This window comes from Camelina sativa, chromosome 5, assembly GCF_000633955.1.
Source record: "Camelina sativa cultivar DH55 chromosome 5, Cs, whole genome shotgun sequence".
Taxonomy (NCBI): domain Eukaryota; kingdom Viridiplantae; phylum Streptophyta; class Magnoliopsida; order Brassicales; family Brassicaceae; genus Camelina; species Camelina sativa.
Window position 1 is genome coordinate 18,578,419 of NC_025689.1, and position 19,309 is coordinate 18,597,727.

Consider the following 19,309-nt stretch of genomic DNA (forward strand, 5'->3'; position numbering starts at 1 on the left):
TTCTGAGTTATGTACCAAGGGCTCATCCAATGCAGTTGAAACTGCCTAACAAGCATACCAACGAACTATGTGTTGTTTTCCCTGTTTTCAATAATTGTCGTGTATGCGACAAAAAATGCTAGATTCTTGAGCTAGCTTCTACTATTTCCAGGTTTTCTATGTGACGTAGAAGAAGATCATTGATTCCTAGATTGTTTACCCCTTCTACTTGCTATTATCCAAATGAAGAATAATAATGTGTCCTTCTACTTGATTTAACGTAAATCTCTTACAATCAGTGTATATATATCTTCACAACATCCTGTGCCAACTTAGCAAATCGATCAATCTCAAATTATATGAAGCCTTGTATGAACCATTCAGAATGCAATCGATAGGTTGAAGTAATGGAATCATTACAGGGATGATTGTTAAGAGTAGTAACCCAACAGACCTTTCGTTTTGATGAACATGAAATTCTCAGTAGTATATTGTAGAATTAGATATCAAACTGACTTGCTTTATTGATTTTGGGTAACAACCCTATATATACAAGTTTATCTAGGGTTTACATAAACTGTCATTAACATAAACATTACACTTAAAGCCTAATATACAAAAGCCCATAAGCTAACACTAAGGAGATGTCATTATCCGTAATACTCCCCCTCAGGTTGGAGCGGGAGGAACACGAACACCCAACCTGGACATGATATAGAGAAACTGTGGACGACCAAGAGCCTTCGTTAAAATGTCGGCCAGCTGCTCACTAGACGCCACATGTTGCAGAACAATAATACCATCACGCACCGCATCGCAAACCGCATGACAATCATTCTCAATATGCTTGGTGCGTTCATGAAATACAAGATTAGAAACGATATGAAGAGCAGCTNGCTTCTAGGGAAACTTGTGCAAAACTTTGTGGATGCAAAATTGTTCAGGCGCCATGTCGTCCTCTGGATCCACGTAATTTAATTTCACATTTTTTTTTGTTGTTGTTTCATTAAATTATGCTGGACCAAGATTTTGATGCAAGTTACAAGATTTATTTTATTTTATTTTATTTAAGGTGGTGATGTCAACCAATACTGCAAGTTGGGTTGTTACTATTGTTANCCTAACTCTGTTAACAACTTACGAAGCCACTTGATCTCGCGAAGAGCAATGGACATTGCACGATATTCGGCTTCAGCGGAAGAGTGAGAAACAGTCTTCTGTTTCTTGGTTTTCCACGCAATGGGAGAACCACCAAGAAGCACAACAAACGAACTAATAGAGCGCCGAATAATGGGGCAAGAAGACCAATCCGAGTCGCAATAAACTATGAGAGAGAGAGATCAGAGTCAGCCTTAAGCAAGATTCCTTGGTCCGTAATATATATTGTCGACTGAATGATTACACCAAATCAATACAATAAAACTAGATCGAGGACACCTCAGCATTTTGGAGAAATCTGGAGCTGACACATCATTTAAAACGAAGTTACCAATCAAAATATCAGAATTAATACTACTCAGCATATTCATCCAATAATAATTTTTTTTTCCTCTTTTCCACGTGTACACATGTGAAGCATGATATAGCTTTAGTCATTTAAAAACTCTTCAACGCTTAAACAGTTTCGTTTTTATATAAAGCTTGAAGAAAATTTTTAATCTAAAGTTATGTTGAGTGGTAGCAATTCAAAATTCTCCAAAAAAGATAGAAAAATAAATCTATCAAGAAAAATGGCTCCACTGGTGCTGCTGCCAAAATGCATATATCCCTTAATTCTATTATTTGTTTTTAACTGTCAGAAATTGGGTACAAGAAATTTCTAAATTCGTTACGAACTTTTTTATCATGAATATTATGTATAGAATCGGAGGACAACTCTAATGATGATTTTGGGAAAAACCTTTGGTTTGTTTTGGTAGATTAACTCGAATAATCTGAAAATTTTCNATCATTGATTCCTAGATTGTTTACCCCTTCTACTTGCTATTATCCAAATGAAGAATAATAATGTGTCCTTCTACTTGATTTAACGTAAATCTCTTACAATCAGTGTATATATATCTTCACAACATCCTGTGCCAACTTAGCAAATCGATCAATCTCAAATTATATGAAGCCTTGTATGAACCATTCAGAATGCAATCGATAGGTTGAAGTAATGGAATCATTACAGGGATGATTGTTAAGAGTAGTAACCCAACAGACCTTTCGTTTTGATGAACATGAAATTCTCAGTAGTATATTGTAGAATTAGATATCAAACTGACTTGCTTTATTGATTTTGGGTAACAACCCTATATATACAAGTTTATCTAGGGTTTACATAAACTGTCATTAACATAAACATTACACTTAAAGCCTAATATACAAAAGCCCATAAGCTAACACTAAGGAGATGTCATTATCCGTAATACTCCCCCTCAGGTTGGAGCGGGAGGAACACGAACACCCAACCTGGACATGATATAGAGAAACTGTGGACGACCAAGAGCCTTCGTTAAAATGTCGGCCAGCTGCTCACTAGACGCCACATGTTGCAGAACAATAATACCATCACGCACCGCATCGCAAACCGCATGACAATCATTCTCAATATGCTTGGTGCGTTCATGAAATACAAGATTAGAAACGATATGAAGAGCAGCTTTATTGTCACAAAACAATCGAGCAGGCTGAGATTGTTTGATACCTAACTCTGTTAACAACTTACGAAGCCACTTGATCTCGCGAAGAGCAATGGACATTGCACGATATTCGGCTTCAGCGGAAGAGTGAGAAACAGTCTTCTGTTTCTTGGTTTTCCACGCAATGGGAGAACCACCAAGAAGCACAACAAACGAACTAATAGAGCGCCGAATAATGGGGCAAGAAGACCAATCCGAGTCGCAATAAACTATGAGAGAGAGAGATCAGAGTCAGCCTTAAGCAAGATTCCTTGGTCCGTAATATATATTGTCGACTGAATGATTACACCAAATCAATACAATAAAACTAGATCGAGGACACCTCAGCATTTTGGAGAAATCTGGAGCTGACACATCATTTAAAACGAAGTTACCAATCAAAATATCAGAATTAATACTACTCAGCATATTCATCCAATAATAATTTTTTTTTCCTCTTTTCCACGTGTACACATGTGAAGCATGATATAGCTTTAGTCATTTAAAAACTCTTCAACGCTTAAACAGTTTCGTTTTTATATAAAGCTTGAAGAAAATTTTTAATCTAAAGTTATGTTGAGTGGTAGCAATTCAAAATTCTCCAAAAAAGATAGAAAAATAAATCTATCAAGAAAAATGGCTCCACTGGTGCTGCTGCCAAAATGCATATATCCCTTAATTCTATTATTTGTTTTTAACTGTCAGAAATTGGGTACAAGAAATTTCTAAATTCGTTACGAACTTTTTTATCATGAATATTATGTATAGAATCGGAGGACAACTCTAATGATGATTTTGGGAAAAACCTTTGGTTTGTTTTGGTAGATTAACTCGAATAATCTGAAAATTTTCTCAAGTATATTTGGCTCAGCAAGTTACATTTGAGGCTGTCACCTTAGAAGTACTATGATCTATGTGATTTTTGCTTCCATCTTATGTGTATATACTTATATGGTTTCTTTTATGTGTCTCTGATCTGATTTGATGGTTTTAGAACTTTTCATGAGTTGAGGGAACTTGATATTTTCTTCATTAAGGGAACACAAGATTCTTTAAACATCTTGGTTACGAATTATTTGTAATCTAACATTTTTTTGGCAGTTTATTTTATTCTAAATAACAATCCACACTATGTGCAGAATAAAATAATTATTAAATAATGTTACCGTAATTTATATATACAGAATCTATAATATTTATCGGTAAAATTATTATTTTGGATCTAAAATTTATTTGTGTAGTATATATTTTCAGTTTTAATTGAATATATTAAATTCTTGTATAATAATTAAGATTTAACATATGAAAATTATTATAATATGAATTTTATATTATCTCATTATATGAATAAAGAGTTCTTAAAACTTTATGAAAATATAAGTAAGTGATACAATTAAATTATAAAGAAAATAGAAGAACTAAATTTTGGGTGTCATAAAAAAAATACAATGGTATGTAAATATAAATACTACTAAAAACAGAAGACAAATAAAGAAATTATTTCTCGAGCTTTGTGGGTGTAACATGTCAGCATTTTTTTGTTTTTTTCTGAGAAAGCTTATACGTATAAGGGATATGAATCAAACTAGAGTAATCTCTCAAGCTTCATTGGCGGATAAACTCTCTTTGTTAAGTATACATAAGCTAACTTTGACAATTAACATAATCCTTATAGACCTAATATACAGTTTAGCATAAGTATAATATTTAAATAATAACACAAAACCAAATTAACGTAAAAATATGTATATTTACTTTGACGACTTGTTATAAAAAGAATTAATAATTTACAAAAGGAAACAAAACAAATAATAACGTAACAACGATACACTACAAAATAAAACTACAATAATATATCTCCTGTAACAAATAACACAGAGAAAAAAAGAACATAACATACAGTAGTGTTAAACCAATTATACATCACAAGCAAGCAACAGATCAAGGATTAGGTCTACAACAGTGGGTAACTTACTGCCCAATTTATAAAACAAATTTAGGTTTCCTTACCTATAAATGGTCTCGACGATGGGCTACGGCTGCTCCGGTGTCAGTGGGTTACATCTCCGGTTACACACAGTGGCTGATTGACCAATCGCGGTGATCGACGATAATCGTCGAACGACTGGCCTGGTTCTCGAGTACATTTCTCCTCTCCTTCTTCTCCTTTCCCTCTCGTCCCTTTCTCTCCCCCTTGATCATAAGTTCTCTCATGGCCGCTTATCTCTTTGCTTCTAAGGGAGTTCGATCGAGAAGAAAAGCTACAACGGCGGTGGCTTAGCTTGGGATGAGAGCAATACAACAACGACAACAACCACGATGCCAACAAAAACAAGCCAACGATAATGATGGTGAGCTCCGACGGGGTTAGCGTTCCCAACTCTCCTCTCTCGCCAGAAACAAAGACGGCGCCATACGTATATATTTACATGTACACGAGATATAAGCAAAACGCAAAACCCTTGTCTTTTGTTCTTTTGATGGCAATAGGGTCTAATGGGCTGCAATTTCAAACTGGTTTACGTTTTAATATTGGGGTGTTACACCTCACCTTCTCCAGAGATCACTCTCGAATTTAACAGGGATTGAGCGCCACAGAACATCCATATTGGAACAGAGAGGTTGAACCTCAGTAATTATCTTTGTTTCAAGGAGGAGGCCAGATCGGTGGTGATGTGATCGCAGGACACGACCTCGGCCAGGAAGACCAAGACACGCCGGATGCGACCGAGACGCCTGACCAAGATGCATCGGACGCGGCCAAGACAACCACTTCGGGCACAGCCAAAGCACCAGCAATCCTTCCCAGAGCCACCACATGCTCCAAGAGCTCAGCAAAGGCGGCCAAGCAACGGCTCAACCTGTTCATCCGGTCATTCACCCAACGCCAGCCGTCCCATGAAGACTCCGAAGGCTCAGTTCGCTTAGTCTTCACTCTTACCCATGATTGAAGACGATCAAATCGCTTAAGCAAGGAAGTGTACTCTTTTTCCTCACTCCGGGTTTTTCCCAATGGGTTTACCGGATAAGGTTTTAATGAGGCATGGAGCTAAGTGCACAACGCCAAAGGCTAAGTTGCTTCCCGCGCAAGGCCAAGGCGGTTATCTCTCTTCTCTCTTATCTTTGGTTTAAATTTGAACGTTGTGAATATTCCTCTTGTGATCCTTTTGCTTTTGAACGTTGGGAGCTTTGCGTTGAAAGTCAATTGAGGCGACGTGTTCAATTTACAAGGGAAACATGTCTAAGGACGATTGTGCGGATCATAAAGAATCCGCGTGCCCCTAAGCCCTCACTTGACCTAATGTATATAAACTCTCTCTTAGCATTTGTTCCTCCTTAGACTTGAATGAAAATAAAACTTTTCTCAAGAGAGATTCTTGACTTGTCTCACTTTTCTCTTTCTTCAATCCGGGATTGAACATTGAGGAAACCCTAACAAGACTCGAACCGGGTTCGACCTTGTTAGTGACCGTATCAAGAGGAGAGCCAAACCTCTTGTGTCGTCGTTCGATCCACCTCTTTTCCATCTTTCGTTTTCCCCTCGAGTCAACTCCATCTTGCTTTCATTTCCACAATCTCACCTCAACCATCGGTCATCTTCCCGCATCGTCCATCCGTTCCGCAACCGATCGATCTGATAGCAGCCTCCGACCGTATTCACAAACGGCTCATTGGAATGTCATCATTTCTCGTTTCCCTCGTTTGAATCCTCACTAGATTCGAACCCTCCTTCCTTGTCCGAGTAAACTTTCGCGAGCCGAGTTCTGTCCGAAGTTGTTTCTTCTGTCCGTACTGGATCCGCGACCATCGGTCACATCAGCTTGGTAACAGAGCTTTAAAAGCTCTTGTCAGGTTGTTTCGTTTCATAACTCATCTCTTTCGTTATAAAGTTTCAATCCTTGTTTGTTTGGTAGCTTAGTTTGCATCTTTTCGTTTCATAGGTCCCGTTAGAGTTTTGGTTTAATTTGGTGTATGTTTGCGGTTGATTATTGTTTGTCTAGGGTGTCAGCTTTCGATTTTGTTCATCGTGTTCATAATATTGTTTGTCTATGTTCTTGTGAGTCCACTTTTAGATCGATAAAGCTAGGAGTGTGTTCTTGTTTACGCGTTTTGATTTTGAGTCATAAAGCAGTATTTGTCGTTTTGCACTTTTACTTTTACTTTATTTGTTTAAGTCATAGGTTTGAATGTGTCATAGCTGTCTTCAATCATTGGTGACGAAAAAAAATCTTGTGTGGTCCTCTTGAACGAGTGAAACTCACGTGTGTGTGCTTTTTTATGCTTAATTTTGCGAGGTTTAAATTCAAGTTTCACCGTGAAGCCGCGCCACGTCACCAACGACCAGTCCGTACAATGGCCGAAGAAGTTCCACCAGCGCCACCAGAGATTGGCGTCACCCTCGCCGCATTACGCACCGGTCTAGAGCAGCTTCCCATGAGAATTCTTGAACCCTCCCCGTGAGAATTCGTTGCCCGCGAGGCGACCATGATGAGAACCAGCAAGCAACCAGTCTGATGAAGACTTTGAACCGAGGCCTAGACGACGACACCATTATGATGATCAGTACGATGAAGCTCCAAGATATCACGAGCCGAACCACAAGATAATCGCACCCACATTCGCGGGAAAGTCAGACCCCGAGGCCTATCTCGAATGGGAAAGCCGTATGGAGCACTTATACTCGTGTCATGCCTATCCGGAGCTGCGAAAGGTCCAATATGCGGTGGCTCAATTCACCGATCACGCCCTTACCTGAGCAGCGATGCAACCGCGACCGACCTATCACTGTTTGGGAGGTCTTGAAAGTGGAAATGCGAAGGCGCTACGTGCCTCCATACTACCACCGCGAGCTCCAGAAGAAGTTCCGGAGACTTACGCAAGGCGCGCGAACCGTGGAGGAGTATTACGAGGAGTTTGAGCACTTGCACAACCAATTGCAAGTCGATGACTCCGAAGAGTCTCTCATGGCTCAATTCTTGGACGGATTGCAAGAACGCATTGTGCACAAGGTCGAGCGCCAACCCTATCAAACTTTTGAAGAGTTGTTGCACCTCTCGGTGCAAATCGAGAATCAAATCAAGAAGAAGAGCGCCTCTGCGCCTCGTGCCTGAACTCAAGGAGTTTCAAATTGGACTCCTAACGCGTCGCCATCGAACCGTTTGCCAGAGAAGCCAAAGGCGACCAGTGCAGACTCAAGATTTAAACCAAGGGAGCCGGCCACCAATGAGCGCAAGATCCGCGACGCAACACCACCGACGTCCGTAGCCGCGACATTGTGTGTTTTAAGTGTCAAGGGAGAGGCCACTACGCTCGAGAGTGTCCGAACGCACGCACAATGATCCTGACCGAGGATGGCGAGATCGAGTCCGACAATGAGGCCACCAAGGAGAATGTTCGAGGAGAGGCTGAACTGGAGGAAGCTGTTGCTGAGCCCGAAGTCGGAGAGCTGTTGATGATACACCGCATCCTGAAAGCAAGCGTAGCCACCGACGACGCCAATCAGCGCGATAATATCTTCCACACGAGGTGCACTTTCAGTGGTCGCGTTTGTGGCTTGATAATAGACGGAGGTTCTTGCACTAACGTGGCAAGTTCCAGTCTTGTCAAGAAACTTTCTCATGAAACCACAAGCCACCCCCATCCTTACCGTTTGAAATGGTTAAACGATAAGACCGTGATCCATGTAAAGGAATAGGTCACGGTCCCATTTAGTGTCGGTCCGTATAAGGACCAAGTCCTATGTGATGTAGTGCCTATGCAAGCTAGCCACCTCTTATTGGGGCGCCCATGGCAGTTTGATAAGCGCACTACGCATTGCCGCCACACAAACCAATATTTATTCATTCATGATAACAAACGTATTTGTTTGAAACCCTTGAGCCCCACGCAAGTGCATGAAATGCAAAACAAGTTTTCTAAGGATTCGAACGATAAAAATAACTTTTTGGTTCAATATGGTGATGTTAGAAAGTCCATTAGGGACTCTGGCCAAGTGTTATTGATGGTTATTCGAGATGTGTTGCTTTCAGGTCTTGAAGGTCCGATCGACGCCTTACCGGAGGTGATCCGCGACGTCCTTAGGCGCTTCGCGAACGTGTTTCCCGAAGAGCTTCCCGAAGGCTTACCACCGATCAGAGTTATTGAACATCAGATTGACCTTGTTCCGGGAGCACAACTGCCGAACCGGCCAGCCTAACGAGTCAACCCCGAAGAGGCGAAGGAGCTTGAGCGACAAGTCAAGGAGCTGATGGCGCAAGGATACGTTCGAGAGAGCTTGAGTCCGTGTGCTGTCCCTGTTCTCCTAGTTCCCAAGAAGGACGGATCATGGCGTATGTGCGTTGACTGCCGAGCCTTCAACAACATCACCATCAAATATCGACATCCGATCCCACGCCTTGATGATATGCTCGACGAACTAAGTGGCGCCAGCGTCTTTTCAATGATCAACTTGAAGAGCGGCTACGATCAAGTTCATATGAAGGAGGACAACGAGTGGAAGACGGCCTTCAAAATGAAAAAGGGTTTGTATGAGTGGTTGGTAATGCCATTCGGTCTTTCTAACGCCCCTTCTACCTTTATGCGTCTCATGAACCATGTTTTAAGGTCGTTTATCAATTAATTTGTAGTGGTTTAGTTTGATGACATCCTTGTGTATAGCTCTAGTCTGTCCGATCATGTTAGGCACTTAGAGGCTGTCTTGTTACCTCACCACGAAGAGCAAATCTACGCAAACTTGAAAAAGTGCGTGTTTTCTGCTGATGAATTGGTCTTTTTAGGCTTTGTTGTGAGTTCACAGGGCCTCAAGGTCGATGGAGAGAAGATACGCACGATAGAGGAGTGGCCCACGCCAGCAAGCATCACACAAGTCCGATCGTTCCATGGGCTCGCGAGTTTTTATCAGAGGTTCGTGAAGGACTTCAGCATGGTCTCCGCGCCTCTCACCGCCGTTATAAAGAAGAACAGCGAGTTTCATTAGGGAGAAGAACAAGACCGAGCTTTCATCAAGCTCAAGAGGCGCCTCATGCAAGCCTCCTTGCTCACCTTGCCTGACTTCAACAAAACCTTCGAGGTTGAGTGCGATGCTTTGGGAGTCGGGATCGGTGCCGTTTTGACTCAAGGAGGCAAGCCCGTGGTGTATTTTAGCGAGAAGCTTAGTGGTGCAATTCTCAATTACCCGACATATGACAAGGAGTTGTACACCCTCGTTCGTGCGATGGAGGTTTGGCAACACTATCTATTGGCGAGAGAGTTTGTGATTCACACCGATCACGAAACTTTGAAGCATCTCCGCGGCCAAACCAATCTCAAGAGACGTCATGCAAAGTGGTTGGAGTACGTGGAATCTTTCCCTTACGTCATTAAGTACAAGAAGGGAAAAGAAAATGTGGTGGCCGATGCTTTGTCAAGGAGACACGCTCTCATCAGTACTATGGACGCTCGTGTGTTGGGTTTTGAAAGCATCAAGGATGCGTATGCTGGAGACGCTGAGTTTGGAGAATGTTTCCAGAACCATGGGAAGGGAATTTACACCAAATTCTACCTTCATGAGGGTTTTCTGTTCAGAGGGCGACGGCTGTGCATACCAAACGGTTCTATCCGGGAGTTGCTTGTTCGTGAAGCCCATAGTGGAGGCTTATCAGGTCACTTCGGCATCACCAAGACGCTGGCCGTGCTACAAGAGCATTTCTACTGGCCGAAGATGCGCAGTATGGTGGAGAAGCATTGTGTGTCGAGCCTCCAAGTCGACAACACACCCCCATGGCCTCTCCATGCCCTTACCAGTCTCAACCGCGCCTTGGATCGATCTATCAATGGATTTCATCCTCGGCCTACCCCTCTTGGCGCATAGAGATAACATTATGGTGGTTGTGGACAAGTTCTCGAAGATGGCCCATTTTATCCCGTGCAACAAGAATTATGACGCCGTGCAACTGACGAACTTGTTCTTTAGTCAAGTCATCAGGCTCCATGGCGTCCCGCGCACCATCATATCCGATCGGGATCCCAAGTTTCTTTGTCACTTCTGGCGCACTATTTGGCAAAAATTCGGGAAGAAGCTCCTCTACTCCACCGCGGCTCACCCCCAAACCGACGGCCAAACGGAGGTTGTCAACAGATCAGTAGGCGCCTTACTACGCACAGCAATCGCAAGTAACAAAGGCTCCTGGCTCGAGTGAATTCTGATCATCGAGTTTGCGTACAACCAGGCGGTGCACTCATCTACAAAGAAGTCACCGTTCGAGGTTACATATGGATTCAAGCCATTAACGCCACTGGACCTCCTTCCTATACCACCAAACGAAGCCGAGAATCAAGACGGAGTCGCAAGAGCAGAGATGGTCAAGGCGTTGCACGAGGAGGTTCGAGCCAACGTCGAACGAAGGAACGAGCAATATGCATGTTTTCTCAACCAAGGCCGTAAACCGATGCTATTCAAGCCTGGTGACTAGGTGTGGCTTCACCTAAGGCCAGAGAGGTTCCAGCAGAAGCGAAAGGATAAGCTCAGCCCGCGTGGAGACGGCCCTTTCCGAGTCGTTGAAAAGATCAACGACAATACTTACCGACTCGAGCTTCCAGGTGAGTTTGGTACATCTACCTCTTTCAATGTCACTGACCTTGTTCCGTTTGATGTAGGTGGAGACGGAGATGTTTGGGGACAAAAACTTTTCAAGGGGGAGGGAATGATGTGATCGCAGGACGCGACCTCGGCCAAGAAGACCAAGACACGCCGGACGCGACCGAGACGCCTGACCAACACGCATCGGACGCGGCCAAGACAACCACTTCGGGCGCGGCCAAAGCACCAGCAATCCTTCCCGGAGCCACCACACGCTCAAACAGCTCAGCATAGGCGGCCAAGCAATGGCTCAACCTGTTCGTCCGGTCATTCACCCAACGCCAGCCGTCCCATGAAGACTCCGAAGGCTCAGTTCGCTTAGTCTTCACTCTTACCCATGATTGAAGACGATCAAGTCGCTTAAGCAAGGAAGTGTACTGTTTTTCCTCACTCCGGGTTTTTCCCAATGGGTTTACCGGAGAAGGTTTTAAAGAGGCATGGAGCTAAGTGCACAACGCCAAAGGCTAAGTTGCTTCCCGCGCAAGGCCAAGTCGGTTATCTCTCTTCTCTCTTATCTTTGGTTTAAATTTGAACTTCGGGAATATTCCTCTTGTGATCCTTTTGCTTTTGAACGTTGGGAGCTTTGCATTGAAAGTCAATTGAGGCGACGTGTTCCATTTACAAGGGAAACACGTCTAAGGACGATTGTGCAGATCATAAAGAATCCGTGTGTCCCTAAGCCCTCACTTGACCAAATGTATTTAAACTCTCTCTTAGCATATGTTCCTCCTTAGACTTGAATGAAAATAAAACTTTTCTCAAGAGAGATTCTTGACTTGTCTCACTCTTCTCTTTCTTCAATCCGGGATTGAACATTGAGGAAACCCTAACAAGACTCGAACCGGGTTCGACCTTGTTAGTGACCGTATCAAGATAGAAGCCTCCGACCGTATTAACAAACGGTCATCTTCCTGCATTGTCCATCTGTTCCGCAACCGATCGATCCGATAGAAGCCTCCGACCGTATTAACAAACGGCTCGTTGGAATCTCATCATTTCTCGTTTCCCTCGTTTGAATCCTCCCTAGATTCGAACCCTCCTTCCTTGTCCGAGTAAACTTTCGCAAGCCGAGTTCTGTCCGAAGTCGTTTCTTCTGTCCGTAACGGATCCGTGACCCTCGGTCACATCAGTAAGGATCAGACTCGAACCTCTAGATTCCGTCGCGAGCCCTCAGTAGAATCCTTTTCGCACTACTGTGCACGTCAGATTCACCATCACCATGGATAAGTTATATTAGAAAAACAAATACACACACACACAATTACATTACAAAAATTATGTATTCTACATCTCAGTTAGCAACCACAATCATTTGCACCATTGAACAAACGACAAGAGCCATGGATCTCTTTGTTGAGTATAAATAAACACACGTTTGTTTGGTGTCATATAGAGCTGTCAAATGGTCCGTCCATAGACCATCTGGACGTGTCAATCTGGACATTCTTTTGCATGGGCCAAAGTTGGACAGTCCGAAATGGACAATGGTCCAAAAAGTGTCCATGCCCATTAAGACCATTTCCAAATGGTCATGACCATGGACAGCCCATTTCTTTTCTATTGTTATTCACTTATAAAATCTGAGTTTTATTTTTGTTCTTTTTTTAATAAAATCTGAATTTATTTTCGTCTAAACCGTAAAATTCTATTTTCCCGCAAAAACCGTAAAATTTCTGTTTTACCACCAAAACCCGTAAAATTGCGTTTTTCCGCCAAACCCGTAAAATTATGTTTTCCCGCCAAAATCCATAAAATTGTGTTTTCTAGCCAAACCCGTAAAATTATATTTTTCCCGCCAAAATCGTAAAATTGCGTCAGGACATGGGCATGTCCACGGGCGGCCCGCCCATTTGACATCTATAGTGTCATATCAGAAGTTGCGGTGGCTCAATTGATATTGAATGTGATGCAGTTATGTCTATAAGGATTGAAGACCCATAAGGATTACACATGATAAATACAAAAAAAATTGGGAGATTTTCAAAAATAGTACCAAAATAAGTTTTTGTTCCAAACTTAGCACAACATCTCTAAAAACTAAATACCAATTAATCTTTTAAAATTAAATCCTAAATTCAAAATACTAAGCCCTACCCCTTAAAACTATACCCTAAACATGAAATTGAGTACCCAAACATCAAAAAACAAATTCTAAAAATTAATTTTAAATATTTTAATATGTTAAATAGTGCTATTTTTGGAAATTAATGTAATGTGTGCTATAATTGTCCATAAAACTTGGTTTAATGCTATTTTAGGGTATTTCTCAAAAAAAATCTGGTTATGCAATATTGTGCCAATGCAAAATCATATCTATAGACCACAAATTTTTCTGTTGACAAACTCACACTAAAAGTGAAATTAAATAAGCCAAATATTATACAAGTGATATGAACTATTCCAAAAGCCAAATATGCAGAAATAATTTTCAAATATTTTAACACACCACTAAAGTTATATATATTTCTGAAACCCAACACACTTCATTTCATATATCATGAATAAACCAATCCATATTTATGAAGATTCAATGTAAATAATCAAATCATGTCAACAAAGCATTCATTTGGTCCCAACGTAACATTCAAAAAAATAATAATAATAAATAAAGAGTTGGTAAAAACAAAAATAAACACAAAACACGTTGTAACAAACTATTTGGATTTTTCTCTCATATTTTAATTCGCCATTAGACATAACTAGAAGATATATAACTAGAAATTTCTACAACCACAATAAAGAAATTAAATGTTTTAATATTTTCACAAATAATATTATTTTATGAAATTTCTGATGAAATGTTATAATTATTTAGATTTTTGAACTTATATGCGATGTGCCATTAAATTTACTTCAAGTTTTCCGAGTTATTGTTAATTAGAATCTTATTTTCTTGTAATTGTTTATTTTATAATCTTCTCAATCGTATCCATACTTCATTTTTTCTCATTCTTAATGGGTAAAATGGTTAAGTAGAAGATATATAAAAAATATTTCAGTATCATTGTTTTGTTTTAAGTTATTAAAAAAAATCCAACTGCAACTGCAAACGCTGCGGGAAATTGCTTTTGGAATACAGTAGTTTCAAGCGGTTGGGAACGATTGGGAACTATTAAAAGCGGTTTATGTGATTGGTACCAATCACTAACAACCGTTACCACCCGAAAACGCAGCATTTATGGGAGGGAGCAGGAGAACCAATCAACACCTTGTTATATTGTGCCAATGCAAAATCATATCTATAGACAACAAATTTTCTGTTGACAAACTTACACTAAAAGTGAAAATAAATAAGCCAAATATTATACAAGTGATATGAACTATTCCAAAAGCCAAATATGCAGAAATATTTTTCAAATACTTTAATACACCACTCAACTTATATTTCTGAAACCCAAACACACTTAATTTCATATAGCATGAATAAACCAATCCATATTTTTAAATGAAGATTCAATGTAAACAATCAATTCATGGCAACAAAGCATTCATTTGGTCCCAACGTAATATTCAAAAAAAAAAAAAAAAAGAGTTGGTAAAAACAAAAATAAACACAAAACACGTTGTAACAAACTATTTGGAATTTTGTCTCATATTTTAATTTGCCATCAGCTTATTAGACATAACTAGAAGATATTTGTTTCTAGAAATTTCTACAACCACAATAAAGAAATTAAATGAAGAAACACAAAACTTTATTGACAGAATACAAGTATTATTTAAAATCTCTACTCATACGCATATATATATATATTTATAAAGCTAATCATATTTAAGAACGTCATCATAATTACACAAGTTAGCACGTACATACAAAATATATATAGCCAGCAAAACTAATACGGAATAGTGACTCCCTATTAAGTATCCTGATTCAAATATATCAAGTAATTAACACAATTTATCAAAAAAAAAAAAAGTAATTAACACAAAACTCTAATAGATTTGTTTTTCTTTATCTGGTTAACCAAAAAGAAAAAGAAGAACAGGATTTTAAACAATCCTTAGTGTGAATTCGATTGCCATTAAGATAAGGTTTGGTCCACGCAGCGTTTACACACAAAGTCTACAGAGAATGTGATGATAAGTGTATCATACGAAGTTTGTGGTGCTAATTGTAGACCAACTAGTATTTAAACGAGCCTTGTCTCATCACCATTTCATCAATACAAGCTTATAACTCTCCACATATACATTTTGCAATCAAACAAATCGAAAGATGGAAGGCAAAACTTTGATTCTAAGTGTGCTCGTAATGAGTCTTGTCATGGCGCAGATTCAAGTCGAAGCAAAGAGTTGTTGCTCGAGCACGACTGCTAGAAACTGTTACAATGTATGCCGTCTTCCTGGAACTGCTAGGGAAACTTGTGCAAAACTTTGTGGATGCAAAATTATTAAGGGGAAAAAATGTACTACTCCGCCATATATACATGCCATTCTTGAAAACTCTGGTAATTTCATACCTTTTTCTTTGTTGTTTCATTAAGTTACATCTCTTACATGTTGGACCAAGATTTTCACGATCCAAAAACTTTTTTTTTTAAATTTATTTAAGGTGATGCTGTCAACGAATACTGTAAGTTGGGTTGTGCATCCTCTGTGTGTGGTACCTTAACCACTCTCCAGAACTCTGGTAACGTGAAAACTCATTATTATTATTATTATTATTATTATTATTATTATTATTATTATTATTATTATTATTATTATTATTATTATTATTATTATTATTATTATTATTATTGTTAGATTTCTGGAACAAGTGATAAATCAATTAATTTTAATTTTGTTTTGGTGAAATAGATGCAAGTGAAATTGTGAGTGGAGCAGTTGTACAATGCACCGAGGCATGTTCTGAGTTCTGTACCAAGGACTCATCCAATGCAGTTGAAACTGCCTAATAAGGATATCCAAGAACTGTGTTGTTGTTTTCGCTGTTTTCAATAATTGTCGTGTATGTGACAAAAAATGCTAGAGTCTTAAGCAAGCATCTACTATATCCAGGATTTCTATGTGACGTATAAGAAGGTCATTGATCCCTAGATTGTTTACCCCTTCTACTTGCTATTATCCAAATAAAGACTAATAATGTGTCCTTATCTTCTATCTACGATCAAAACTCTCGCATTAACGTAATGTTCTCACAATCAGTTTTTTTTTTTTTTCCGGCAAATCAATATATTTGATATTAAAAAGTGTTTACAAGATATAAAGACATTTCTAAGCAACCGATTACACAAATACAGGAAATTATTACAATTTCGATGAAAGAGTGGAGGGTAACCATGCTATCTTTAGACTTATAGGCTAACAGATTATATATGTTATGTCCCTCTTTCACATACATTTTAATGGCTAACAGCTTATAGCTTAGACTCCAAAATGCACTTGGCATTACATTACTTAAAACAATGAAATTAAGTGTCGCTAGAAATGTTTCTGGAACTTGTTGTCGCATTAAAATCAAAATACTTGATGGTTACCACAAAGATTCTCTATGTTCATCATGATATATCCGTCGGTGATCTCTCCCATGGCTGTTGCCCTAGTGATTGTTTCCAAAGTGACCATTTTAATATGGAACACAAATCTCTCATGTCTCTTGCCAACGTTGCCTTTTTGTAGCGATGCTTCTCAGTAGTAAGATCATGAACTTCCACAACATGTTGGTCCGAATTAGAAACAGAACTATATTCATCAATAGCCTGATTTTCTTTCTCCATGACTTCAATAATAAGGTCGTAAACGTTGGCTTTTTGTATCCAGAGAGGAATTAACTTCAATACTTCATCTTGAATATTTGGAAACCATTTTTGGATTGTTATCATACAAACAGGAAAAAGCCATAAACTTCTCCGAATCACCAAAGACATCTCTTCGTCTGACAATTGGGGAAGTGGCAAAAGTTCATCATCGGTTCCTAGATTAATCCTAACTAGGTTCGGACCCGCACGTACGTGCGGGGTTATTTTATAAACAAAATTAATTTTGTATATATAATCAAATTTATATTAATTGAGATTTTTGTTTGATATTTGGTTTGGTTTATTAATGTTTGAAAATTTAAAATAATAATGATTTCACCAGTATCTTAAAATTTGGAACAACATAACGGTTGGACTGGTAACAAACTAAATCAAATAAATGATTGGTTAGATTCTATTAAATTTGTGAACTATCAAATTGGATATATAACCGCTAACAGCGATAAAAACCCATTTGAAACATATACAAATATTTAGAATGGTCATAACTCTCTTTTCGTTTTGTCAAGTTCCATTATGTCCTACACTCGTTCTCAAATTTTCGTTGCATAACAAAAAGCATTCCCAATATGGAACATTCCGGATATGGGAAAAAATTGTATTTCCGATTGAAAACGGGAGGGGACCGGATGAAAACATAAATTCTCGAACTCCCGTATGAAATATACATAAATATAATTCATAGTATATATGTATATCATATTTTTTAGTAAAAATATTACGAAATTAATTGACTTTTTTATTATTACTATTTTATATATATTTCACCTATATTAGATTATGTTTTTTTTAAATACTTTTAACTGTTATAGAACATATTTAAGTCTTTTTATTTTTATTTTAGTTTGAACTTATGCTAGTTCAATTGAAAATAGTAATATTTATTTGAAAAAATAAATGTATTTTAATCTTTAATAGAACATGTCAAGAATTAAAATTATTTATTTAGTATGTGTAAACATATTTATATAGTATAACATCATTAACCCAAAATTTTGTCATTTTGGTTTATGAATATTTGGGTGTTTGAGTGTTAATCAGTACTTTAAGATTTAGATTACAAATTTTTATACTATGAATTATACTATGAGTCATCGTTACCTTGAATATTTCATTAGAGATTCAAGATAACCATGACTTAAAAGTCTATAAAAATTTAAAAAGTATTGAGATTAACATTCAAACACTCAAATTTCAAAGAAAATTTTAATAGACTTTTTAAAGATAACATGACTTAAAAACAAATTTCAAGGTGCTCATGTTATAAAATTTTACTGCCATGTGTGTTTTTTTGTTTTCTTTTCCGTGTCATCTCAAATTATAGTGCCATTTTAATAAAGACTGTTAACATCATATATTTGGAAAAATAAGAAAATAATACAATTTAATACATACAGCTGATTACAATATAGTCATGGAAGATTAATTGTACTTATATAGTTTATGTATACGTAGCCCTTGTTGTATTTGCTGGTTTCAAAAGTTAATTAATGTTAATGCAAAGCTCAACTACATACTCTAATAAGAATTTCCTACAGAGGTTTCTTAAATAAATCTATATAAAAACTGATGAAAACAAACACTAACATAGTATTTTGTGATTTACCGGGTTCATATAAAAAATGTGGACTTCTTTTAAGCAATCAAATGTAATTTTCTTGTTTTGCAGATGCTATGTCAATTGGATGAACAGCCGTTCATACCACAATCTTCCCTTATATACAATATCTAGGTAGAAAAATGTATGCTTTCAAAAAATATCTTGATTTATATATGCTTATATACACGACAGAAAATTATAAATTTAACAAATCATAAGAATCATAAATCATAAACTGGACATATAGCATAGTATTGGTGAACTAAAAAAAGAATATAGTAGATGTTAGCAATGTATATTATACAAACTCAATACAAAGACACTTTTTTTTTCTTTTTTTTTCAGAAATAAAGAGATAAAAAATAGTGTTAGAGTGGTTTATAACTGTATGTGAATGTTAGGTCGATTTCTCTATTTATAAGCTGGAAAGAGTAAACATTTTTACTTTTACGTTTAAAACTAAAAAATCTATATAAAATCTTCTAAAAACTTATTTAGTTTTCAGTAACTCTCAAATATACAATATGTTTGAGTCTATATGGATGATTAGATTTGAATTTTGAATTAATTGTCTAGATTTTCCTATTATACCGATGAGAGTAATATATAAGGTTAGTTTTAGAAATAATACCTAAATTTTAGAAATTTGGTAAATAATTACTGATTTTATTTCAAGATTTCTTAA

The 19,309-nt window shown here is 38.0% G+C and overlaps 1 protein-coding gene across 1 annotated transcript; it reads left to right on the forward strand.

Moving 5' to 3' along the window:
* Positions 15,416–16,365, forward strand: LOC104787183 (thionin-like). Its single transcript, XM_010512717.2, has 3 exons — positions 15,416–15,710; positions 15,815–15,892; positions 16,063–16,365. The coding sequence occupies exons 1-3, from the start codon at positions 15,479–15,481 to the stop codon at positions 16,158–16,160; spliced, it is 408 nt and encodes a 135-aa protein (XP_010511019.1). The 5' UTR covers positions 15,416–15,478; the 3' UTR covers positions 16,161–16,365.